This window comes from Monodelphis domestica, chromosome 4 (genome assembly GCF_027887165.1).
Source record: "Monodelphis domestica isolate mMonDom1 chromosome 4, mMonDom1.pri, whole genome shotgun sequence".
Taxonomy (NCBI): Eukaryota; Metazoa; Chordata; class Mammalia; order Didelphimorphia; family Didelphidae; genus Monodelphis; species Monodelphis domestica.
The window spans coordinates 316,320,199-316,345,810 of record NC_077230.1 but is presented as its reverse complement, the minus strand read 5'-3'; the positions used below and the strand labels follow the sequence as shown (position 1 = coordinate 316,345,810).

Below are 25,612 nucleotides of genomic sequence, written 5' to 3'. Positions count from 1 at the left end.
GGTAGCAGGGGCCAGATTATGAGGGGGTTTGAAAGTTAAACTGGAGAAGTTTATATTTGATCACAGAAGGGATAGAAAAAACTGGATTATTGAAGGGGGTAGGAGAGTGGAGTGATATGGTCAGATCTGTTAGGAAGATCTTTTAGAAAACTGGGTGGAGAATGTCCTGGAATGGGGAGAGACCTGAGGCAGAGAGACCATCCAGAAAGTTATTTCAGTGGTCTGGATGTAAGGTTAGATAAGGATCTAACTCAAGGGGGCAGCGGTCTCAAAAGAGAAGAGATACTATGTATATGAGAGATTTTTAAAAGTAAATCAACAGGACTTGGCAACTTATTGGATGAGATGCAAGGACTGTTGAGAGAGGATGAGGAGCTGAGGATGACACAGAGACTGTACATTTGAGTAAGAGGATGGTGGGAAGTACAGTAGCACCAATGACCACCAGGAATTTGCCCTGACTTCTTGTCTGGTCTTGGGACAGAGACTGGCACATAAGAAAAGTGCCAGGCTGAAGAGTGTATAGAACTGATCACCTCAACAGGGGAAGGGCCCCTGGAGATTGGAATCTGGAGGAGCAAAAGATTCTGTCTGGGAGAGGAGTTAGTCTCTCAGTTGGGAGAAGCCAAAGAAGAGAGAAGGTGGAATAAGACTTTTTCCTGAGGGTTACCCACTTTTTCCTGCTTGTGACTGGAAATCTTTCCCCCCCAACACTTCCCAATTGAAGGGACTCAGAGAAGAGAAACCTGAGAAAGGCATTTTGAATCTCTGTTGTGTCAGACTTTACCTCAGCTCCTATTGCCCTGGGTCTGAACCCAGGGGGCCAAGCCCAGGGTCAGCCAACCTGACCATCTCTCAGGGGTCTTGGGCTGCCAAAGTCTAAGTTCCCCCAAAACTTGAGGAGGGAGGAAAAAGGGTGTTAGATAGAGAAAGGAACCCACTTTTTCCCCACTTTCCTTTCCATTCTTTCCCTGCCAGTTATTCCTTTGTATTACCCTAATTGAGTTGACATTAAAATAGTTATCTTTTCCCCAAGCTGTGAATCAAATGTGAATGACCAGATCAAGGAGAGACCCTTTGGTCTCTAGTGGGAGGTGGGGGACACAAGAGGGACAAGATCGAATCTGGAAGAGCAGCCATAACTAAGGAGAGAAGGCAGAAGTGGGGAAAATCTTCAAACCCCCTCTCCTCTCTCTGAGCCAGTTCATTACATCTGCTGTCTCTCCTGAACCCCACTTTGAGAAGGGGGGTATCCACTCTTTTCCTCTATATATACTGAAAGACTGAACCCCTCAACTTCAGCCTTATGTAAAAAGAATATCAATGTCAATTCAGTACTCCCATAAACATCCTTAACTACTTTGCTATTCAGTGGTCATGTGCAGGGATTTTGGTGGCCTTGGTTTATTTGCTGCTTTTAGATTATACATGGACAAATCACAATATTTCCTTTCTGTGGGTCAGTAGGATAAGATCCTGTCTCAGACATTTCCTGGCTTCATTACTCTGGGCAAGTCACTTAACTGCAATTTGCCTATTTCCTTATCAATAAAATAGAAGTAATAATAACATCTATGTCACAGGGTTATGGTAAGAATAAACTAGAAATATTTGTAAAGCATTCTGAAAACCTTAAAATGCTATAGAAATGCTTTTGTTTCTTTTTTTGAAGTAGGTCTGACTGTGTTCCCCTTTAGGGTTTTCTTGGTAAAGATACTTCCCCCTTCTCCAGCTTACTTTACAGATGAGGAAACCAAGGCAAACAGGGTTAAGTGAATTGCCCAGGGTCACACAGCTATTAAGTATCTGAGACTGATTCTCTTCTTTACCTTGGCCTTTGGGCCTAAACTCCCTCTGGCTCTGCCAGAAGGTTGAGTTAACCTTTTTCCTTTTCCTCCTCTCTCTTTCACTCCCTCTCCTTTTATTACTCCCGTTGTGATTAAACCACCATAAACTCCATTCTGACTTGAGTGTTTCATTTTAGGAATTTCATAAGTAAATTCCTTGGCGACCATAAATTAATATAACAATCTTTAAAGGTGATTTTCACCATACAGTTTGGCTTATCACGTCAGGAAAATGAAATACTCTCAATCTTCTGATTCTTTTCTTTACTGATCTTTAGTTCAGCCTTTAATAGCTACTGCCTAGAAAAAAAAATTTTAAGCCACGTTTCTCCAAGATGCTTTTTTAGAAAACCATCTTGATCAGCTCCTACCGGCAGCCATCCAGTTTGGACTTTCTTGATTCAATATCAATCACCTGGTCACAGCCCTTCCGGCCCGGCGGCGGCCCACTCTGTCTCCTGCTCCTGCTCCTGGCCTCTCCTTTCTCACCTGGTGCCTGCTCTCCCGGCCCTGCCTGCCTATGTTCCTGCCTGCAGCCATCCTCTGGCCACTGCCTGCCTGTTTCTGTGCCCCAGACCCATGTGCACGACCCTAGCCAGCTCATCACTCAGGCTGCTGGTAGCAGACCCAGTTTCTTCAGGATCAAAAACCAGCTGGTAACAAACGGGGTAATTTTCCCTTAGGCTAAGCCTCCTCAGTTTCCCTAAACTGTAAAGATTAAAAATTAGGGGAAACTGAAGGCAGGTAGAAATTAGTTTCTCTCTGCAAGGAGTATTATATTTTAGAGGTTTATTTAAGATTAAGAACTTAAGAATATACAAGCAAGAAAAGCACGTGTCTAGGCCAGAGAGAGAGGCCTAGACAATCTCACCTACATTATAAAAAGAGACGTGTCTGCTTGGAAGCAGCAACAAGAAAAACAAGAGACCCCGCGGTAGGCAGAGACCCTTTAAATAATAATTTGCTTTCAGCCCAGGTGAGAATTCAGTGAGATTACAAAGCATTCTGGGGAATTGGAGCAAAGACTTCTGGGGATTGAAGTCCTGGATTCAAGTCTCCATTTTTTACAAGGCCAGATTTTAACTCAGGTCTTCCTGACTACAGACCTATTGATCTATTCACTACACCACCTTGCTACCCCATATAAATGCTAGTTATTATCATTATCATTATTTTTTTCCTGCCTTTATCCAAGTCACAAATGAAAATGCTGAATGACACAGAGCCAGGAACCTTGAGGTACTCCATCAGAAACCTCCAATCAAGTTGACATTCAACCCTAAGGACTACTCTGAGTCTGGCCATTCAATCACTTCTAAAGCTATCTATAGTTATTCTAATGTCTTCTAGTCTACATCTCTCCAACTAAAGAATATGAAATTGGAAAAACAATTGGCTCTAGAGTCAGAAAACCTGGGTTCAAATTCCACATCTAAAGGGTACCACCAGAATGACCCTCTGTAAGTCTTTTTGTGTTTATTTATTTTATTTTTAATAACATTTTATCTTTTTATCATTCCAATAACAAATTTACACATAAACTTTCCAAAGTTACATGATTCATGCTGTCTCCTTCCCCTCTTCCCTCCCCCCTCTCCTGGGGTTGACAAGCAATTCAACTGGGTTATACATGTATTATTACTCAAAACATAATTCTATATTATTAATTTTTATAAGAGAATAATCTTACAAAACCAAAACCCCAAATCATATACCTAGGTAAGTCTTTTAACCTACTTTGGCCTCAGTTCACTAATTTGTAAAATGAGAGGTTCAAGTAAATAGCTTCTGAACTCCCTGGATGCGAAAGCCTATGAAATTCTTTACTGAATACACCGTTAAAATCTAAGAAAACAATACCTACAGCATTCCTCTCATTTACTAGTTTAGTAACTTTTCAAAAAGAAATGGAATTACTTAAGCCATACTGTCTCTTTGTAATCATCACATTGCTTTCTAAATATTCAACAACCGTCTCTTAAATCATTCATCCAAATATCCTTTTGCTCTCACTACATAACCAGTCATCAACCTTTTCTGATCCTACCTTTCCTGGATTTTATTATTTATGTTATTTCTCAAAGAAAAGTAATCACTTGTAATAGGCTATAAACTATTCATAACAACTACATATCTTTTCAGGGCCCCTTGGGTCATTTGCAATTCTGACTTCTTAGGGCCTATGGTGTGCCATGATTCATACATCTATATAGCACCAATGGAAGAATATTGGTTTTTGTGGGTTTTTTAAATAGACATATATAAAGGAGCCAGTTGAGCTTATTGAAGGCTAGGCACAATTTCTCAAAGGCAGTCAAGCCTCTTCCTATTAAATCCCAAACTAAAGTTATAGTTCATTTGAAGTTATATGGGTTTTGACTGGCAAACTCAATAATCAAATATAATGACATATTGTATTACAATGTGAAAAAGAGGCACTTCTAATTGATTTTTTAGTGAAGACTGATGTATCAACCTCTGGAGTGGTTATGTATCTCACTAAAGGGGATCAGGAATATTCAAAACCTTGGCATTATCTACAAACAGAAAGTTTTGGAAGATTTTGCTCTCTGCATGTAATTCTTCTTCCATTTGGATGTTGTATTGGACATTCATTGAGAGAATGGCAAATGCCTTTGTAAGTGTTATTTTTTCCCCATTTTATGCCTTTCTTAACACTAATAATTATGTTAAACAAGGCTAATAATCTCACTTATGGCATCTATCAAAAATCTCTCATGATTTTAACATACAAGTGTTTATATAATACAAAATTACACAACTGTATAGACATCAAAAGATATAATTAAAATCTACTTTATCTTCCCTAGCTCCTTCTATGGCTTCCCCCACTTTCTTTCTTTTTTTCATTACAGGTCCCATCATTCTTTCAGTCAACTATATAAGCTGAAGACCACAACAATTCCTCTCTCCTTCCACATCTTTGCTCATTCCTAGAATGCCCCTCCCTTAGGTGCTCAACAAATGTTTTATAGGAGAAATGAAAAAATTAATTTGAATAAATCTGTGAACTCAGACAAGCAACTCAGACAAGCAGTTGAAAAACCTAGAAATTAAAGACAAAAAGAACTAACTGGTTCCTAGAAGAAACAACAGCTCAAAGTAAAACCACATCAAATGATAGGAACCACTCAAATAGCAGTATAATCAGGAAAGAAGAGAGAAGGGAAGAAATATCTTCTCCCATACTGTCACTGGCTACCACCTCCTAAACACACATTGGGCAATTTGATTATTAGGGAAATCCAAACTGCAGTACTAATTATTAACTCTGTTAAAATTGTTATACTTCATTGGTAACACTTTCCCACCAATTCAGCCCAGTCTCCTACTTATCATCATAACTATCATTTATATAGGGTAGTGATGGCAAACCTTTTAGAGACCCAGTGCCCAAACTGCACCCTCAAGTCATGTGAGCCACCCCCTTACCCCAGACAGGGGAGGGAGGAAGTGCTCCCATTGGGCTTCTGGGTAGAGGGGTGGATGATGGGAGAAATGTCTTTGCAGTGATGGAGAGGGGGAAGGGAGCAACACCCTCCAGCACATGTGCCATAGGTTCACCATCATGGATATAGGGCCTTAAGGTTTGCAAAGTGCTTTGTAAATATTATTTCATTTGATCCTCACAACAACAGTAAGAGACAGGTCCTATTCTTAACCATTTTATAGACAAGGAAGCCAAGGCTAAAGGATGTTAAATTATTTGTCCAGAGCCATATAACTATTCAGTGTCTTAGAGGTAAGATTTGAATTCAGGTCTTCTTGACTCCAAGAAAACTTTAAAACCACTAGGTTGGACTCAGGGTCAAGAGAATCTGAGTTTAAAACCTGCCTTGGATACTTACTAGCTGTGTAGCCCAGGGAGTGTCACACAATCTCACAGACCCCATTCTGCGAGATTATGATTTGGGGCTAATAATAGGATAGTTATGAAGATTCAAAAAGATAATATATATGAAGTGCTTTATAATAAAAAATAGATATTTAATATTTTATAGAAAATAACAGGGGCTCCATAAGAAAATTCTAAAGTTGGCATTTTTCTCTATAAAAGCAATATATATCAAAAATGTTCATTATGTACAGCAAGCTTTAGCTATAAAAACTGGCTTCATTTCCTCTATTTTGCTCCAAATTTACCCCAATTCCCTTTTATCCCAGGGAAAATTCCATGACCCCAAACACCCTACTCTCTAGAGAAGCCAGCATAGACTCTACAAATACATTATTTCCTATCCAAAATATGATCCATTGCCAAATTAGCTTGGGAAATTCTGCATTAGATATTCCTAAGTAAACTGACAAAATAATTTAGCAAAATATGGAAATATGTTTTGCCTGATTTCACATGTATAACTGATATCACTTTGCTTTCTCAATGGATCAAGGAGGGAAAGAATTTAGAATTCAAAAAAAATTTTTAAAGAATTTTAAAAATAGATTTTTTTTAAAGAATGATTTAACAAGCCTATAAAGTAAAATGGGAAATTAACTAGGAAAAACTAAGGGACTTACCTAAGAAATACTCTCATTCCTCCAAAAAATTAGACATCAAAATCCCATATAATATTAATTTTTCATTTCAGAAGAAATTATGTCCTTTTTCTACTTGTAAAAAACAAAAACCACAATGACTCATGGTTTTACAAAGTCATATTTACAATGTTAGTTACATTACGATAAAAAAAGAACTGTCCCCTTTGACCTTCTATTTATCTCATTGATCTTTGCTCTTTTGTAGGTTTTCTCACTTAGCTTGGATTAAAGGTAGTTCTAAACAAAAATCACTCAGTAAGGCACCTTCTCATGACCTCACCTGCCAATTATTTATATTTTCTCAAAAAAAGTCAATATTGAATATAACTGAATACATTTATTATTTAATGTTCATGATGACTAGTTTTCATGGGCAGCAGCCAGGCTTCTTCAGCTAATCAACAATGAAGTGTGTCAGATGACGAATCTCTGCTTTATGGGAAACTCAGAAATAAACAAGGTATTAAGGAGATCACAAAGGACAAAAAAGACATTTTTTTATTACATAAAATATTAAGTGTCTTTGTATGGATGATATTAATGTAACCAGAATAAATGATAAGCCAAAATTGAGAATTTTTAAGAATTTGCATTTGGGTTCTCTAATAAATATTAGGTCTGTTACTCTAAAATTTATAGGAAATATGTAAGACTAAGCTATTCTTTGAATAGAAAAGTGGTGAAAGTATATGAACAGTTTTCAAAGAACTGCAAATTACAGAAAGAAAAATTCTCCATGTTATTAATAATAAGAAAAATAAATGCAAATTAAAATAATTCCAAGGACTCAACTCAAACCTTATAAATTGCCTAAGATGGTAAAAGACAGAAACAATTGATATTGAATACTTGGAAAAGATCAGCAGATTGATATACATTTTGTTAAATTGGGAATTAGCCATTCTAGGACACAACTGATATGCTAGAAAAGTAAATAAATTGTTTATCATTTTTGATCCACTAGTCCCTCTAAAACTATACCCCAAGAATAGAGGAAAAGATCCCCTCTGTGCCAAAATATTCCTAACAGCAAAAATTATTGGAGAAAAAGAAAGAGGTGTCTATTGACTTAGGAGCAGCTGAACAAATTCTGGTACATGAAAAGAATGAGAATATTATTGTGCCCTAATAATCAATGAATATTGGGAATTCTGAGAAACTTGGGAAGATTCAAATAAACTGATAGAGAATCAAGGAAGCAGAACCAAGTAAACAATGACCTTAAAAAGAAGAAGGGAAAGAGAACTAATAAACATCAGAAGTCAGAACACTTGCCCAAGTTTGACTCTAAAAAGCCAATGACAGACAGGTGGTAGGTGGATTACAGGTGTGAAATGAGGCCCAAGATGTTGGCTGTGAATGTTAAAGCACTTACTATGTTTCAGGCACTGTACTATGCTTGGTGTGTTGGTTTGTTTCGCTTCTTTGTTACAAGGAAGGATTTTATTTGCCAGATGATAGAAAAGGTTATTGGGAAGAGACAGTAAGATTCTCTACCATTAATACTGCCCCCTCAAAAAAGAAAGCATTAATAAAACATTTGTTTTCTAAAAAGAAAATTTAACCATCAGGTCTATAGATCATTCATTAAGTAATTATGTCCGAATACAATGACACCATCATTCTTCTGACTTGTATATCAGTACTTTCCCAATTCATAAGTTCAGAAACTTAGTGACAGAAGGGAATTTGGAAGTTACTAAGATTAATCCCTTCCTTTTACAGATGAGGAAACTGAGCCTAGAAAAGTCCAATTACTTTTCCCCAAAGCTATGCAAAAGTAAAGGAGAGTAGAGCTGGGATTCCAATATAGGTCAGGTCTTCTAACTCCAGAGCCTATCTTCCCACAGGAGCTGTGGAGGCAGGTAAAATAATAACCATCCTCATTTTAAAGCTAAGCAAGCAATTCAAAGGTAGTTGTTTATCCCAAGTTCACAAAGATTCCCCCAGACTAGAGTTCTTTCTGTCATACTATCATGATTCTCATAGTAGGAGCTTACATGAATGTATTATCATATCCATGACCTCATGAGATGACAACTGAGTTGCTTTCCAATGCAGTGAGACCATACATTCAATGTAAGGTAGCACAAGCACTAACCCCATTTTATAGGGGAAAAGCCTGAGGTTTAGTGAGTCAGGGATTCAAATCCACTTCTTGTGACTCTGAATCAAGTGCTCTTCCATTGTCCCATAATATTTTTTAGTTAAAAATAGGAGATTCCAAATATCTATGATTCTATTACATAACTATATAGGTAAGTTTTTTAAACTCTGTGGGTAAACTAAAACCCATTTTCATTGCTTCCCAAAAAATAATGCTCAAATAAAATAATTCAGCCCCACCTTCTGTTCTGCCTCCCAAAACATTTATGTATATATTTTTGTATTTTTTTTTTGTTTCTGCTCTATTCATTCTGTCTACAACACAAATTTCCAAAATCCATAGATAATGGATTATCTGCCTACTCTAACTTTGCTACCTATAATTTGATTTCCTTTTCCAGTCCTGGCTTTGGCTTCCAGACTTTCAAACCATGCTGTCTCATCATGGAATTTCATTCAACATGGCATCCTTATCCTGGAATATCTACTCAATACTGAAGCCAGGGTGCAGTTTTCCCTAGAGCATACATTTGCAGAGGGGTCCAAAATAGCCTTCATTTCCCTCCTGGACCTGTTCCTTACCCCTAAACTTCACAACCAAGCCTCTTCACTGGATACCTCCCCCTCTCCCAGCTCCCTTGTATAGTATAGTATGTATCCCTTGTATGAGAATAGTATTTAAACTACCTATTTTACAGTTGTGAGAGACATACTTTGTGAGCCTTAAAGCACCATTTTATTTCACATGTATATCTGTGTGTGACTGAGTCAGAGTGTATTTTTATGTGTGTATATGTATGTGTGAGACCTGTGTATTTTTAATCAAATCCCTTGCCTTCTCTGAAGTACCTTACAGGTCTAACTCCCCTATTTTTTTGGTCTCACTCACTAGGATAGGGTCCCTGGGCTCCATCTTTTAACACAGCCCTCTCTGACTACATTAGATCATAAGCTTTCTGAAGACAGACACTGTCTTTCTTTATTGCTTATGCTGCATACTCAATCCTCAGTCCAATACTTGGAATATAGCAAACACTTAATAAATGCATCCTTATTTGGTTCACAACAGGTAAGTCATTTCTTTTGCCTAGGTTTCAGTTTCCTGTAAAATCAAGGCTTTTAAGGATCCTTTTAAGTCTATATCATGTGATCTTCTCATTGTGACCAACAAAAGCCTATCTAGAATTAATAGGAAGAATTAGCTTATTCCTACTAAAAATACTACAATTACTACTACTACTACTAACCACAATAACAATAAGAGCTAGCATTTATATATAGTGCTTTAAAGTTTGCTATTATCATAACAATTTTACAGATGAGATAACTGAATTGGAGAGGTTAGGTGACTTGTCCAACATCACACAATGTCAACAGCAAACTATTAACTCAGGTCATTCTGACTTTAACCAAGAGTTTCTTAGCTGTCAACTTTACTTATGACAGAGAGATACCAATAAAGTTTGTATTGGCTATCACAGGAAGATTACTAATTCATTTGTTAATTCATTCATTCAAAAAAAGTAATAGTAATAAAAAACCCACTGTGTTCCTGAGATTTTTTTGAGGCCTAAGAGGGAAAACAAAGAACTATAATATGTGGTTTTCATCTTCAAGGAGTATCTCCCCTAGTTGAGAGAAACAAGATAAGAGTTTTGCTGAAAGGGTGCTGAATCTGGAGCCAGGAGACAGGGGCTTAAATTCCAGTCCTGCCACTTCTAGTCTGTGTAACCTCAGACAAGTCATCTGACTAAGGATATTGTTCTATTTCCTCAGCTAGAACATAAAGTTGTTGGACTCAATGACTTCTGAGGTCTCTTTTCCAGCTCTAAATATGTAATCTTGTGATCCCTGCATCCAAAGAATTAAGCAACAACATATGTTTAAGTACCCAGTGAGTTGTATAGACAGTAAGTATGATAGAAGGCATTTTCTTCTTTTTTTTTAAAAGGTGAGATCATTGTAGGATAGAGTGGGCAGGGACATACTCATCAAGGACAGAGGATACGAGCTTTGTGTGGAAGAGTTTGGATGAATTTGTTTACGGATAACAGTTAATTAGGGAAATAAACCAGAACCATAGACAGCCATTACATAAAAATGAGCATGAAAAGAAATCAATTTTTAGACCACTGGGAGCCTTGTAGATCAGCAGCCAGTCCTGCACCACACTTAGAATCAGGTTCAGATTAATAACTTAATTGTCTAAGACAATTAGGGATATCCCACCTAACAGCTAATGTTTAATGTTTAATTTAAACAAAAATTTTAGGCAGTTAAGTGGCTCAGTGGGTAGAATACTGGATAGACCTCCAGTTCAAATCTGGCCTCAGATTATTATTACTTGTGAGGCCTTGAGCAAGCCACCTAACCTCTATCTGTCTCAGTTTCCTCCTCATCAAAATGGGGATCATATTAACATCTACCTCCCAGGGTTATTGTGAGGATCAAATGAGATAATATTTGTCAAGTACTTAGCACTGAAGTTGGCACACATTAGATGCTATATAAATGTTAGCTATCATCATCATCAATATTATTAAAACTTTGGCAGAATCCTTGCAACAAAATCTAAAATTATTTTAATATTAACTATTATCATCATCATTATCAAAACTTGGGCAGAACCTTTGTAGCAAAATCTTCTAAAATTATTTTAATCCCTTTTAAGAAACAACATGTGGTTCATAAATTTAAAGCAGACTTAGGGTGTTTCAGCATTCCTTGAAACAGTTTGAGAAACATTGTTCTCATCTAATCTTGTTTACAGATAAGGAAACTGAGGCCCAAGAGCTTGATGTGATTTATTCTCAGACATTCTATTATAATTAAATTTCTGAAATTATAAAAAGAAGCCCCTGAGAAATGACTAAAAAATCATGCCAGGATAAATATACCAGAGTATATATATATATACATATATATGTATATATATGTATATATATATGCACATATGTACATATACACATATACAGAGAGAGAAAGAAGAAGGGAGGGAGAGAGGGGGAAAGAGAGAGGAAAGAGGGAAGGAAAAAGAGAGAGACAGAGAAGGAGACACAGACAGGCAGACAGATACCGAACTCTAGCCATTTTTAAACAGTACTGATTATTACCATTTACCAAATACCACAGATTTATAGCTAGAAGGCACTTTAGAGGTCATATAATCCAATTCACTCATTTTACAAATTGGTAAACTGAGACTCAGAAAAACTAGGCAACATACTAAGTCATGGTTTTAAACCAAGTTGTCTGACTTCAAGTAAAAGATAAATAGCTCTCAAGCACCTACTATGTGCCAGACTTTGTGCTACATGCTGGGTATACAAAGAAAGGCAAAAAGTTACTCTCAAGAAGCTCACATTCTTCTCCAGTATTTTTCCAGTGTTCTTTCTCCTTTATCTCAATAATTCCTATGACTATACTTTTCATCCAGCATCAACAAAATTCTAGGCACCTTGGATAACATATACCAGTCCACTCCTCTGACAAAAGAGCTTATCAAGTCAATTAAATAAGTATAAAATAGATTGAAAAGAGGAAAAGAACTTACTTTTCCTTGTTGCAAGCATCCTTGGGGTGGTCCATCTGTCTTTTCTCTAACTGTGATTTGATTTTCTTTTTCAGGTTCTCTCTTCTGAGATATAGGATTCTTCTCTAATAGGTGTGGAAATAGTATCAAAATTACTGGATTGATGAGGATGAAACACTTTTATGGTTTTTAAAAACAGAGAGCAAGAAACTGGAGTTCTGAATAATCTCTTAGAGTTCAGTTACAAAGTGACACAATTCTGGGAGCCAGCAATTCCTAAACTCTGAGTTCCTTTTTGGATAAAGCACACAGGACATTCATTCCCCTACCTTAAATCACACAAACATCAGAAGACCCTAGAGACCTTTTGGATTCCATCTAACCTTATTAATGTGTCTGGTGAATTCAAGCAAGACAATGGCCAAAGGTCACCCTTAGGCCAGAGCCAACATTTGTTGTGGAGGGTTTAGCAGCTAAACCGTTAATCTGCTTAATTAAGCCTTTCCATGTTTCCGTTTCCTGCTTTAAAAAAAAAAGAGGGAAAGCCTGGCTATTTGATAGATAATGCAGGCTTCCTGGGAGCCAGTACCTTTCTCTTAGTAGGCTCTCTAGGTCACAGCTTGGAGGTTGGAGTCCTTGGCTGCAGGTACTTGGTAGCTGGGAGAAGAACGAATGATACCGAGGGAGGGAAAGACCCTGAGAATCAACTGAGGAACCCTGAATTCCCCAGGACTGGCAGCTTACCCAGGACTGTCACCCGGGAGTGTAAATTAAGGAATAAAAGGGTTTGGGCCGCCTCTGCCTGCAGTGTTCCCAATTCCCAGGGAAAGAGGAGAAAGCGAGGACGGGAAACTAGAGTTCCTGCCCTACAGATTCCCAGCTTCATGTAGATAAGCAGCCCCAGCGGCTGCCTCTGTTTCAGGACTCCCACTCGGGATCCCAAAGACAGCAATAATAGATATGGACTCTGCACCTGGGAGATCGATTGGAAAGAGGCTGAGACTCCAATTTGTCATTGGCGGGTAAAATTGTCTGAGGGAGGTAAGGGATGGGCGGAGAGGAAGGGAGGGGGCGTGGCGGGGGAGGAGCCCAGGAATGGAAGCGTTCCAGCCATCAATCAGTAGACCACGCCCTGTTCCTATAGTCACCCGCCCCTCTTCTTTGCCTTCTCAGCGAGGAGGAGAGGAAACAACCAGTGCCAAGGGCCAACACTATCCTGAAAAATGCTATTGGATAAAAAAGTGATTGCGTGAGAAGCGTGCGCAGCTGCTACCAGGAGCCAATCAAGAAACGCGATTCGCAGTGACTCGTCACTGGGAACCAATAAGAAAAAGAGGGGCCTGGAAGGGGTTCCGGGGTCGGTGGAAGATGGCGGCGGGCGAGGACAATGTGTATTTATCTAAATTCTTGAGGTAAGGAGCCGGGTGCGGACTCGGTGGGTCCTCCGTAGGGTCCAGGGCGCTGGGGAGTATGGCTCCGTGGGTGCCTTCAGAGGCTGCCGAGAGCTGTCTCGCATCGTGGTGGGGAGCTTCAGCTTCAGCCACGTTGCCCCTGGTCTACTTTGCTTACTTTCGTCCCAGGTGCTCTATCCCAAATAATTTATAGCATGGAAATGACTCTGCATTAAAGTCCTTGGTGACCATTTAATCCACGTCCCCTCATTTACAGGCCGAGAAACTGAGGCCCGAAGAGGCGAAGAAACTTGCCCAGCATCACAAAGTTAGCAGCAAAGTCTGAATTCGAATCCAGGACCTCGGATTCTCAGTCCACATCATTTTGCACTGCACTTTTAAAGTCTACTGGTCCTGGCTTAGCTCTCATAGACTCACAGATGATTTTTTTCATGTACAGATTGACAAGCTGGTTGCATGTCCTGTACCGTAAAGATTGTATTCCCAGGAGGGCAATTTGGTGACTCAGTGGATTGAGAACCAAACCTAGAGAGAGAAGATCCTGTGTTCAGACCCGGCCTCAGACACTTCCTAGCTGTGGGACTCCAGTCAAGTCACTTAACTTCCATTGCCTAACCCCTCCTTACTGCTCTTCTGCCTTGGAACCAAAACACAGTATTGATTCTAAGATGGAAGATTGGGGTTTTAAATTTTAAAAATAAACATAATGTCAAAATAAAGACTGTAGTCTCAGCTTTTCCTAGGTAGAAACAGATTTGGCTTCCTTCTCTTCCTTACCAAGTAGTGCACCCCACATTGTCTTAAGATTCCATGTTCCTCCTTAAAATAGCCATCTTAAAAAAATTGATTACTGGTCTTTTGTTCTGAGTAGATACTCATCAGTCTGTACATTAGTCTGTTTTCTCTCTTTTTCCTCTAATTATTACACTATTATTATACTATGATACTATTATAATGTAAGCGCCTTGAGAGTAGGGACTGGCTTTTGCCTTTCTTTATATTCCCAAAGCTTAGTGCATTGTCTGTCATTTAGTAGATGCTTGATAAATATTTATTGACTAGCCTAATCAAGTAACATGATGTAGATAGCACTTTGTTCACCTTAAAGCACTCTGTAAATGCTAGCTGCCCTTATATTATTATTATCTTCTTGTCTGTTAAATATGTTCCTACTCTGCAGTATTTTCAAGAGATTCTTCTTCATATTTTCAGCAGTCAATTCATTAATTGGTCATTTTGTTACATATATATTTTCTTCCAATTGATATGCATCTCCATTTCTGTTTATGATGATGTATTCATCCTGTACTAGTTTCACCCATCTTAATGCATTTAAATCTAATAGGGCTCAGGTTCCTTATATGGCAGATAATTAGTGCTGTAGGTGTGGTGTAGCACCATTAAATAATGTTTGTTCTATAGGCTTGAGAATGTGTTTTAAGTTCATAGTGTCATATATCATAAATTTAGAGCTGGAGGAAACTTTTAACAGTTCATAGAGTCATAGCTAAGGTTCAAACCCAGTACATCTTTCAATCCTAAATTTAGTGCATTTCCGTTACCACCAAGATTTATTTTAAAATTGAATTCATTATTATTCTCATATCATATAGTAGGTTTAGATAGACTGAGGGGACCTTCAAGGCTATCAAGTCTAAGACCTCATTTTAAAGAAAAATAAATTGAGGCCCATTGAAGTTAACTGGGTTGTGTCAAGGTCACACAGCTAGTAGTTAAGTATCTGAAATAGGATTCAAACCCAGTCTAGTGGGTTTCATAAACCACAGTTCATTTCATAAAACACAGCAACCTTAATGTGTCAATTTGGGTTACTTGTCAATTTGGGCTCAAGATCATTTGGTGGGAATCAGGGAACTTGGATTCTAGATTCTTTAGACCACCTGCAGTTGTCTAAAACAGTACAATATGTGTCTCAAGCATATTTATTTATCCCTAACAATGTGTAGTGGGATTCAATGTTATAAACTTCTGTAGGTTGAATGTCTGTTATATATGATACAGTTTAAAATAGAGATTCTCTCATAATAAAATACAGAGACAAAAGCATTGCAAAATTCATAGTAGATTTTATTAGATATTTTTCTCAGCTATCAGATACTAATAATACCATTTTTACTTGGGGATAATTTTTTTTTTAATTCCACAGGAGGTCACATTTGGAATGGTTAATTACCATTGCTCTAAAATGTTCAATCTACATCTATGTAAAATGCTTACATTATCTATAAAATGAGGGAATTTATATTCACTGACCTCTAGTTTCAGAAACACTGATATAGTTCAACTCCCTCATTTTACAAATGAGGAAATTGATGTGAGGTGTGTTATTTAAGTACCGCTTTTTAAGAATCAAACAATTCTTAATTTATTAAATAGGACTCTTGTGTAATAGAGGCAAAGAGGTAAAAGGAATCATATAACAAATAACAATACCAGAAGTACAGTCCAGCAATTCTGTATAATCCTCCCTACCCAACGGATTCAGTTTTGGCATCAGGAGAAGTAAAATCTTGGTGAATAGTTTACCTTCTTAATTATTTTGATTAAGTTACTGTTAATATTATATGTATATAGATATATACTGATTTTAAGAAATTCATATGATAATATACAAAATGAGTAATCCATGATTGCCTAGTTTACTAATTACCTTTCAATTCTTCCAGTCCTCTAAAAAAAAGAAATCTTGACTTACTATACCCTCAGGGCATCCTGTTTTCCATGCTTCTACACTGCCAGATTTCAAGAAAGAGTGGTCTAAGTTAACCATCCACTTCCTAGTTACCCATACTCATTGTTTTGCAATTCTATGTCCATCCCTCACCATGCTATTGAAATTACTCTCATCCAGGCATACCACTGACCTCTTGATTAATAAATCTAAAAGCCCTTTTTTTCAGTTTTTATCATTGGTCTTTTGCAACATTGGATATGATCATCTAATCTTTCTCAAGACTCTTTTCTTCTCTTAATTTCTGTGACACTGCTTTCTTATTTCTTGCCTATCTCTATCTTTATTCACTGTTCTTTGTGTTATAGGAGAGAGCGCCCTGTACTTGAAATCAGAAAACCTGGATGAGAATTTTGACCAAACACCATCTGTGTGGTACTAGTCACCTAACCTCTTAGAACCTTGGTTTCTTCAACTGTAAACTGGGAATGTTGATAATTTTGTTCATTCATTTCAACCTTACAATTGTGAGGAAAGTACTTTATAGACCGTAAAGCCTCCTAAGAATTGGTAACTCTCAAGACTCTAGTCTCAGTATCCTTTATTTTCTTCTCCCTTTTTGTGATTTCATCTATTCCAAACATTCCAATTAAACCTGCAGAAGACTCCCAAACCTATATCTCCAGTCTCACATTTTAAATTAACTTCTGTTTCTCTCCTCCAGAATGTACTCCAGCATTTCACATTACATATCTAAAAATAAACTCAAAGATCCTTCCCCAAAATGTGCCTTCTTCTACATGAATATTTCTGTTAGAAGCCCTATCTTCTTTACAGTTACCCAGGCTTCAAAACTTGAAATTATTGTTGGCTCTTTCCTTTGCTCAACATATATATATATATATATATATGTATATGTTCATCTAATTGCCAAATCCTGCCAATTATGCCATGACAATTTTTCTTGAATTTGGCTTTTCCTTGCCACTGCGCTCATCCAGTCCTCTAATGATTGTCTGTAGCAGCAATTGATAAAAACTGTATTTTTTTTCCGCTTTTGTTTTCTCTTTTTTTGATGGTGTTATATTTTTTTAAATAATAATTTAAGAAGATTCCATATTATGAAAATATAAGAACAACATAGTTATCTAATTTAATATAGAAATCTTTTTACTGAGGTATAGGTATTGAAAGGTAACTTGACACTAACCATAACCCTTCCTAGATACTATCTTATTTCTTCTGATGACTCTTGAAATTTCCTGGTTATCCAACTTTTCTGACTGCTTCCTTTGTCACTATAACTGGCCCTACATTTTCTTCATAGCCTCTTAAGGCAAATGTTCTAAATATTTGAGTAGTTCCCTAAATTTTTGTGATGATCTTTTTCTCCCTCTTTTATTCTCATAAATAGTTCTCCCCTCCTGATTTGGCCTGTTTCAAAATACAAGATGTCTTTACTATGATGTCCCATTGGAAGTTGCCTCACATATTTTCATTCAAGTTTACTGTCTTCCTTTTTAAAATAATTCCTGCTCCATGTCTCAGCAATTTCCCAGGACCATTGCTGAAGAAACAAATTTATATAAAATGGTACATATCTTTCAGGAATTTACTTATAGTCTAGTAGGGGTTAAGACACACGCAAAATAATTCTTTATACAAAAGAACACAAATACAAAATAACACAAGTGTCTTAGGGGAAGTACCCGTTCAGATTATATGAGGTCTGAAACTGCAGCATTCATATCAAGTAGGTTACAAGAGTTGTCAGATCTACTGCCAGACTCTCCTACATTTAACTTATTTGACCTCGTGCTATTCCCCAGTACAAACTGTTACCACCCTTCTAGATCACATCAGTAAGTTTTGAAGCATCTTTCCCCCTTCACTTTCTCTTCTACCTATCTTTCACACTTATCCTCATATCTTCATATCAGCCTTCTACTCAGAGCCATTCAGTGATGTCCTAACCTATGTCATAAAGTTCATAGGATCATAAGTTTAGAGCTGGAAGAAGCAACTCCCCACTTTTATAGATGAGGAAAGAGGCCTGCAAGGTTTTGACTTGCCTGCATTCATCCAGGTATTAAGTAACACAGGCACATTGTGAATCTTAAAAGTTCTCAGACCCTACTTCATAAGATTTGGTTAAGACCATTCCCCATTTTAAACAATGAAGGTATGTGAGGACTCTACTCCACCCATACTTAAGCATACTTTAGGGGAAGATAAAGTTGTAAACTCTTTACTGAACAATGAAAAGTACTTAACCCATACTTATAGTGAGGCAAAAGCCTTAAGCTAAGTCTATTTTAGATCTAATACAAAAAGTTGCTAAGTACCTAAAAAGGTCAGGTAACTTGCAAACTTGCAAGGGGCAAAGATGTGTGAACTTACTCAGAAGTTTTAGTCTACCCAGAGAAGTTGAGAACCAAAGAAGGTGTGAATTAAGAATGGTCAGTCCTGTGAAAACGTCTACTGTGATTGGTAGATGTGAGAACTTAGGGGAGGTGACATAGGAGAAAATTCTCTTTAAAAGGAGGTCAGAAAAGGCCTCTGGAAATGCAGTTTGCCAAAGCTGAATTGGAGCTCGGACTAGTTGGAGTAGCTGGGTCTCTCTGAACACTAGAATCTTGCTTAGGACAATGGATTAAAGACTGACTGATCTCTCTCTTAGGGCTTGGGCCTAGGCTGGCCTAGCCCTTTTCTCGTTGTTTCCTCTTACTCTCTCTTTCATTAATTCCTTAATTTGTATTAATTAAAATCTCCATAAAACCCAGCTGACTTGGGTATATTTAATATTTGGGAATTTTCCCATGGCGACCACTTTATTTTTGATTTAACGCAAGACACTGTCTTGAAATCGTATTTTCATGGTCACAGTTTAAGGCAACCACTCTTTTGTCTGTAACAGTTTATGCCAACCACTCCTTTAACTATTACTACATTTAAAGTTAGGCCCCCTTAGATCCAAAGGGAGAGCTCTTTCCATTGTTTTATGTTACCTCACAAGTATTTAGTATTTAAGACCATCCACAGTGTGGCACCACCTTCTTTCCAGGTATAGCTTTTACTGTACCCTCCTCCCCATATAAAACTCTACTTATCCAAATTCAGTTCAAAAAATTTAAAAATATTTATATGGAAGCCCTTTATTTATATGGGATCCCCAGGACTCCATCCTCCATACACCCAACCTTCTACCTATTGAAGGTTTCTCATAGAATTTTTCTTAATTTCCTTAATTCTAACTCGAGTCCAGCTTCCTCTAGGAACTCTTTCTTGATCCCTTCTAATCTGTAATAACAGTCCCACTACAAACCTCATGACCCTGACTTGTACTTCTTTTATGCACTTACATTGTGTTTTGCATTATAATCATCCCTCTGCTAGACTTGTAAGTAAAGTCCATTAAAGCAGGGACCATTTTATCCAAATTTTGTTTCCCTAGAAATTAGCACAGTACACACAATAGATATTTAATAAATGATTGTTTAATGAATTGTTGCAGTAGCTCCTAATGCTCTTGCTATTTCCCTTCTCTTTTCCTATTATATTCCTTCAGCCTGCTACAAAAATAACCTTCCTAATTCAAAGATTGAACCAAATTGTTTTCATACTTTCTCTCCAACTTTATTTTACTCTGCCCTGCTTCCTAGACTGTGCATTCTGACCAAACTTAAAATTTTCCCCTCTCATCCTGTTTCCATCCACTTGAAGTAAACCATCCCTTATTCCTAGAACATACTTAATTCGCATTTTCCCCTGATGTAATACTTCTCTACATTCAAGATACGGTGCTATCTCATCCATGAAGTCTTCCCTGATTTCTCCACCTAACAGCAATCTTTCCTTACTCAGATTTCTTATAATACTCTGTCTAAAACTCCTTTTGCCATAACCAAATTCTACTGTATTTATGTAAGTAGAGAGAGTGAGTGTGTGTCTGTGCGTGTGTGTGTTAGTGTGTGTTATTGCCTCTTAGATTACAAGCAATTTGGGGTCAGGAACTATCTTTTTTCATCTTTGTATTTAAAACACTTGGTATAATACCTAGCATGCAATCAGAACTTAACAAGTGCATATTGTATTGAGTCCTTAATTTCACCTTTTCCCTTCTCATTGCAGACTTTTTTACTCCTTCCTTATTCCTGGACTGATTGTAAGTGGACTTTTATGTATTTGTTTGATCATTGTCCTTTGGAGAATCAAAATACAGCTATGGGAAAAGAAAAAATCAGAAAAAGTATCAGCAGACAGAAAAAGAAGAAATAATAAGGTGATCGCATTTTTTCACCCATACTGCAATGCTGGTGGTGGAGGGGAGAGAGTTTTGTGGTGTGCCTTAAGAGCTTTGCAGAAAAAGTAAGTATCCATCTTTCTAAGGTAAATTTTTGCATTGTGACTTTTCCTCTATTGAAAATTATACCTACCTTCCTCCTCAACTCAGAAACTTCTCTTTGTCTGGTACAATTAGCTCATTTTAGAATTCCCTTGGGTACTTTCTGCAGAATTTTTCTCTTATATGCATACCCATTATCTTCCTCATCCTATTGAAATATCAGTTGGTATTGTTGGAAAACATCACCATATTACATTGTACTTCAATAATGATGTCCATTTAGTGAACTCATGGAACATGTAGTGATTATAGCATGGAGCTTTGTACTTCTCCCCCTCCCCCCCCCTCCCCGACCCACCCGACTTATGATTTCATTGGTGGGTCAGTTCTCTACTTCTCTATAGTAGAGAAACCCTATTCCACTTGAAAGCCATATAGCCTTCTTGCAGGGCTGGTTTATAAGTGTTGTGCCATTTATAAGTCTTAGGGTTTGCCTGAGGTCACTGAGAGATCACTTGACTTTCCCAGGTTCACTCAACCAGCATAGACCTGAGGTAGGACTTGCTCCTAGAACTTCCTGGTCCTGAGGCCACACTACACAATGCTTTCTCTTAGCAGGCACTTAATAGGTGTTTATTACATCGATGTGACCCATAAATAAGTGATAAAGAGATTGAATATTGAATAGAAAATTACCTGTTCTAGTATCATCATTGTGACTTAACCTAATACCTAACCAATAGAAAAATTGGCATTTCTACCAGAAATGTCTATTAAGAATGTTTTGTGACATTTCGTATATTTAGTTTTTCTTTTAATCCTTGTAAATTCTTTTTCAGAAAAAAAAATTGTTAAGTTTTTGAGGTGAAGAAAATGCCAATTCAACTTCATTTTTGGGGGGAAAAGAATAGCAAAAAATATATAGTTGGCAACAACAAAAAGGTGAAATCTAATGATAAATATTAAGCCATACACTTATAGCCAAAAATCCAGCTGCATAGGTATAAGATGAAGGTGGTGTGGCTAGATAACAATTATAGCCAAGAAGAACCTGGGTGTTTTTAGTGGACTACAAACCCAATATAAGTCAGTTATGTAATATGTCAGCCAAAAAAAGTTAATACAATTTTAGTTTGCATTAATAGGAGCAAATTATATATGTGTGACAATGAGACTGCTAGATTTCTGATTTACTTTTCTCTGATCAGACCACATTTCGAATATTGTGTGCAACATAGGCCATACATTTTAGGAAATGTAGAAAAACATAAACTGGTACAATGTTCAGATGAAGGCAACATGGATGGTGATGGGAATAGACTATGCCATATGAAGATTGATTGGAAGGGAACATTTGATGGATGAAGAAAGGGCAGGAGTCATGTATTTGAAAGACATGTTTGATCTAGAAGGCAGAACTAGGACCAGTCTGTGAAAGTTACAAGATTTTAGCTCCAGGTGAGGAAAAAATGACTAAAAATTAAAGATTTTCCCTAAAACAGAATGGACTGTCAAAAAGGAGAAAATAGATTTTTTTTTAATTTTTAGGGGACTTGAAGCACTTGATGGCCATTTGTGCATGATGTTGTGGAATGGATTCTCCTGTTACAAAATATAGGTGAAACAGAATACCTGGTATCCTTTCCAACTCTTAAGATTCAATGGCGCTACAATAATTCTACCTACTTGTATGTCTTGGGCTCTGTGCAAAATCCATAAATAAAAGTTTTATTGTTATTTTAAAAAGTGAATATTTCTGTACTAAGTCAAACTGTGCTTGGGAAAATACAAAGAATTTATTACCTGTTTACAAATATCTTATATGTATTACATAAGATGACAATATTTAACTAAAAAAAATTAAGTACTATTAAGGAATAAGCTAAATCAAGTTTACCAGTAATGCCAGACAATTTATCAATCCTTGAAGATTATTTAGCCTAAAAAGAACCTACTATATGATTAAAAAAAACAAAAATTTCCTATGACATTTGCCAGTTGTAAACTTTGCTATTAAAATTATTTAAAATGATATTTTTTAGGTATCATGATGCAACATATGTTGTTTATACTGGAGATGAAGATGTCACTGGTGAACAAATCCTAGATAATGCTTTGAGAAGATTCAACATCAAATTAGTCCATCCAGTGAAGTTTGTGTTTTTAAAAAAGCGCTACCTTGTAGAAGCATCCTTCTATCCTCACTTTACTTTGCTGGGCCAGAGCCTTGGGTCCATTCTTCTCGGCTGGGAAGCTCTTAATAACTGTGTGCCTGATGTTTATATTGATTCCATGGGTTATACTTTCACACTTCCACTGTTTAAGTATTTAGGAGATTGCAAAGTTGGATGTTATGTCCACTATCCTATTATCAGTACTGATATGCTCTCTGTTGTGCGAAATCAAAATGCTGGATTTAACAATGCAACTTTTATTACAAAAAATCTTTTTCTTAGTAAAATGAAGCTCATTTATTATTATTTATTTGCTTTGATTTATGGAATGGTTGGCTCTTGCAGTGATGTTGTCATGGTCAATTCTTCCTGGACTTTAAACCATATTCTGTCCCTCTGGAAAGTACAAAGTTCTTGTAACACTGTTTATCCACCCTGTGATGTACAGACATTTCTGGACATTCCATTACATGAAAAGACAACGACCTCAGAAGATGTTCTGGTCTCTGTTGGCCAATTTAGACCTGAAAAGAACCATGCTTTGCAGCTCAGGTCCTTTGCAAAGTTGCTGGAAAAGGCTACAAAGCACCCTCTTCCACTTAAACTCATCCTGATTGGAGGTTGTCGTAACAAAGATGATGAACGTCGGGTGAATCAACTTAAAAGGCTTTGTGAAGACCTAGGAATTCAAGAAAATGTGGAATTTCAAATCAATATTCCATTTGAAGAATTAAAGAACTATTTGTCTAAAGCAGTAGTTGGCCTTCACACTATGTGGAATGAGCATTTTGGTATTGGTAAGTTTTATTCTTAAATTCAAAACTCTTTCTTGAGATGTTAATATAGTCACTTTTTAAAGTTCTCCTGGTTACTAATAGACTTTACTCTCATACAGTCTTCAAGACTGCCCTAAAAAGAAGTGGCTTCTTAGCTCCTTTGGCGATATCATTTACTAAACCAGCTCATTCTGTGCTTTTGTTCTTAAATCTCCCCTACTTGGAATGCTTCTCAACCTAAACCAGGAGTTCTTAACCTTTTTGGTATAATGAAACTGATTCTATTAAAATACAAGTTTAGGAACCCCAGATTAATAATCCTTGACCTACAATGTTTTATTAATTCTAAGATAAATTTTCCTCATTCTGAATTCTGCTCCTTCTTTCAAGGGAGTTCTAGTTTATTTCATATTTAAATAGTACCTGTTGCTGAAAGCATGTAACAGAAATTAATTTCCTAATCCATTTAGTGCCATATTGCTGTTATATACCAAATGAGCCATATCTCATCAAAGATTCCTGAGGAGGATCACTAAACTGAAATAAACGAAAACTACTTTACCTGACTATTCCTAATATATATTCTATATTGATTTTTTTCTCTTATTGTATCTATTTACTACTTCTAATTGCTGCTTTTTTTCTTATGCTATTCTTCTCTGATGAGATTTCTATTTTGTTTTTGTTTTTGTTTTTGTTTGCTGGATATATTTTTCTTCCACAGTAGTCTGCTTTATTCCTGGTTGTTGGTTTGTTTGTTTGTTTGTTTTTTTCATAAGAGAAAAAGCTAGAAAGCTTTTTTTAAAAAGCCTAAAATGTTTTATTTTAATATCTTATACAAAAACTTTTATATATGTTCAAATACTAATATTTAACTCGGTTCCTCAAAAGTTTCTAAACTTGAGGTACTAAATTTGTACATGATCTTTGGTCACTTTGGTTTTAGTGGGTATATGTAGGGAATTAAAATATGCCTTTTGTAATAATTTTCCTTGCTGGTATTTATGTATTCTATAGGAATTGTGGAATGTATGGCTGCTGGGACAATTATTCTGGCTCATAATTCAGGAGGTCCAAAGCTGGATATTGTTATACCTTATGAAGGTAACAAAACTGGGTTCCTGGCAGAGAGGGAAGAAGATTATGCTGAAACTATGGCTCATATCCTTTCTATGTCTCCTGAAGAGAGGTTTCAAATAAGGAAGAATGCTCGGCAGTCTGTCAGCAGATTTTCTGATCATGAATTTGAAGTAGCATTCCTATTATCAGTGGAGAAGTTATTTAAATAATGTTATATGACCAAACATATGATTAAATGCCTTTTTATGTAAATATTTTTCTAAACTTTGATTCCCTATTTTAATAAAAGTTACCCCAAGCAATGTCCTCAGGGATGTTTGCTGCTATGTGAATTTATTTGAGTTTAAAAAGATAAAACTTATCTATATGGAAACACATCTTTTTGTTTTAAATGACCTGTCTTTATTGCAGGAGGTGTTCAGTGAATTCTTTTAATTTCTATTTTACCCTCTTATTCAAGAATATCAGGGCAGTTTTCTTGGATAATTTCTTGTAATGTGATGTCATTTCGGGGGGGGGGGGAGTCATAATTTTCAGGTAGTCCAATAAGTCTTAAATTGTCTCTTAGGTCCATTTTCAGGATCAGTTGTTTTCTTCATTGAGATATTTCATATTTTCTATTTTTTCATTCTTTTGATTTTTTATTGTTTCTTGATGTCTCAAAATTATTAACTGCTATTTGCTCAGTTCTAATTTTTAAAGACTGAATTTCTTCTATGACCTTTTGTTCTCCCTTTTCCTTTTGGTCCATTCTACTTTTCATGACACTCTTCTTCATTGGATTTTGTGCTTCTTTCTAGTTGACCAATTTTAATTTTTAAACTGTTATTTTCTTTTTGCATTACTGTCCTTTTCCCATTTTTCTTTGACCTGTCTTATTTGATATTTGAATACTTTTTTGAGTTCTTTCAGAGCTTGCAACCAACTCCCTGTTGTTGTTCTTTAAGTTTTGCATGTGGTTGCTTGGATCTTACCATTCCCTATTGTTTCTGTGCTTTTTGCTGCCATGGAAATTTTCAAGTGTTGAGTGTTTCTTTTGCTGTTTGCTCATTTTCTCATTCTTTTTTGTCTGTGGACTGGGAATTCTG

At 36.6% G+C, this 25,612-nt stretch overlaps 2 protein-coding genes across 7 annotated transcripts in view; one reads left to right on the top strand and one right to left on the bottom strand.

Annotated features, from left to right (window-relative positions):
- ATP7B (ATPase copper transporting beta) overlaps positions 1-13,199 on the bottom strand; it is a 143,239-nt gene extending 130,040 nt beyond the window's left edge. For 2 of the 4 annotated variants that reach the window (XM_007495392.3, XM_056794809.1), the window contains exons 1-2: positions 12,635-13,199; positions 12,067-12,170 (exon numbers count right to left, since the gene is read on the bottom strand). The gene's annotated coding sequence lies outside the window, so the exon portion shown is untranslated. Of the gene's footprint in view, positions 1-12,066; positions 12,612-12,634 lie in introns of those variants that run through there. The other 2 variants (XM_056794808.1, XM_056794807.1) reach the window with 2 other exon arrangements.
- Positions 13,170-24,834, top strand: ALG11 (ALG11 alpha-1,2-mannosyltransferase). 3 transcript variants are annotated; one of them, XM_001378214.5, is made up of 4 exons: positions 13,170-13,457; positions 20,281-20,517; positions 22,537-23,465; positions 24,462-24,834. In XM_001378214.5, the coding sequence occupies exons 1-4, from the start codon at positions 13,414-13,416 to the stop codon at positions 24,731-24,733; spliced, it is 1,482 nt and encodes a 493-aa protein (XP_001378251.3). In that variant the 5' UTR covers positions 13,170-13,413; the 3' UTR covers positions 24,734-24,834. The 3 variants fall into 3 exon arrangements, with proteins under 3 accessions (XP_001378251.3, XP_007495455.1, XP_056650793.1); XM_007495393.3 differs by lacking the exon at positions 13,170-13,457 and adding an exon at positions 22,043-22,112 and having other exon boundaries at positions 20,382-20,517; XM_056794815.1 differs by lacking the exons at positions 13,170-13,457; positions 20,281-20,517 and adding exons at positions 20,868-21,952; positions 22,043-22,112.
- The last annotated feature ends 778 nt before the right edge of the window (positions 24,835-25,612 follow it).

Bases quoted from the DNA above. Each gene is read 5' to 3' on its own strand.
- ALG11 (XM_001378214.5), top strand. From the start codon at position 13,414: ATGGCGGCGGGCGAGGACAATGTGTATTTATCTAAATTCTTGAG. The intron at 20,518-22,536 runs GTAAGTATCCAT...GATATTTTTTAG, and splicing joins TTAAGAGCTTTGCAGAAAAA to GTATCATGATGCAACATATG. The intron at 23,466-24,461 runs GTAAGTTTTATT...TGTATTCTATAG, and splicing joins GAATGAGCATTTTGGTATTG to GAATTGTGGAATGTATGGCT.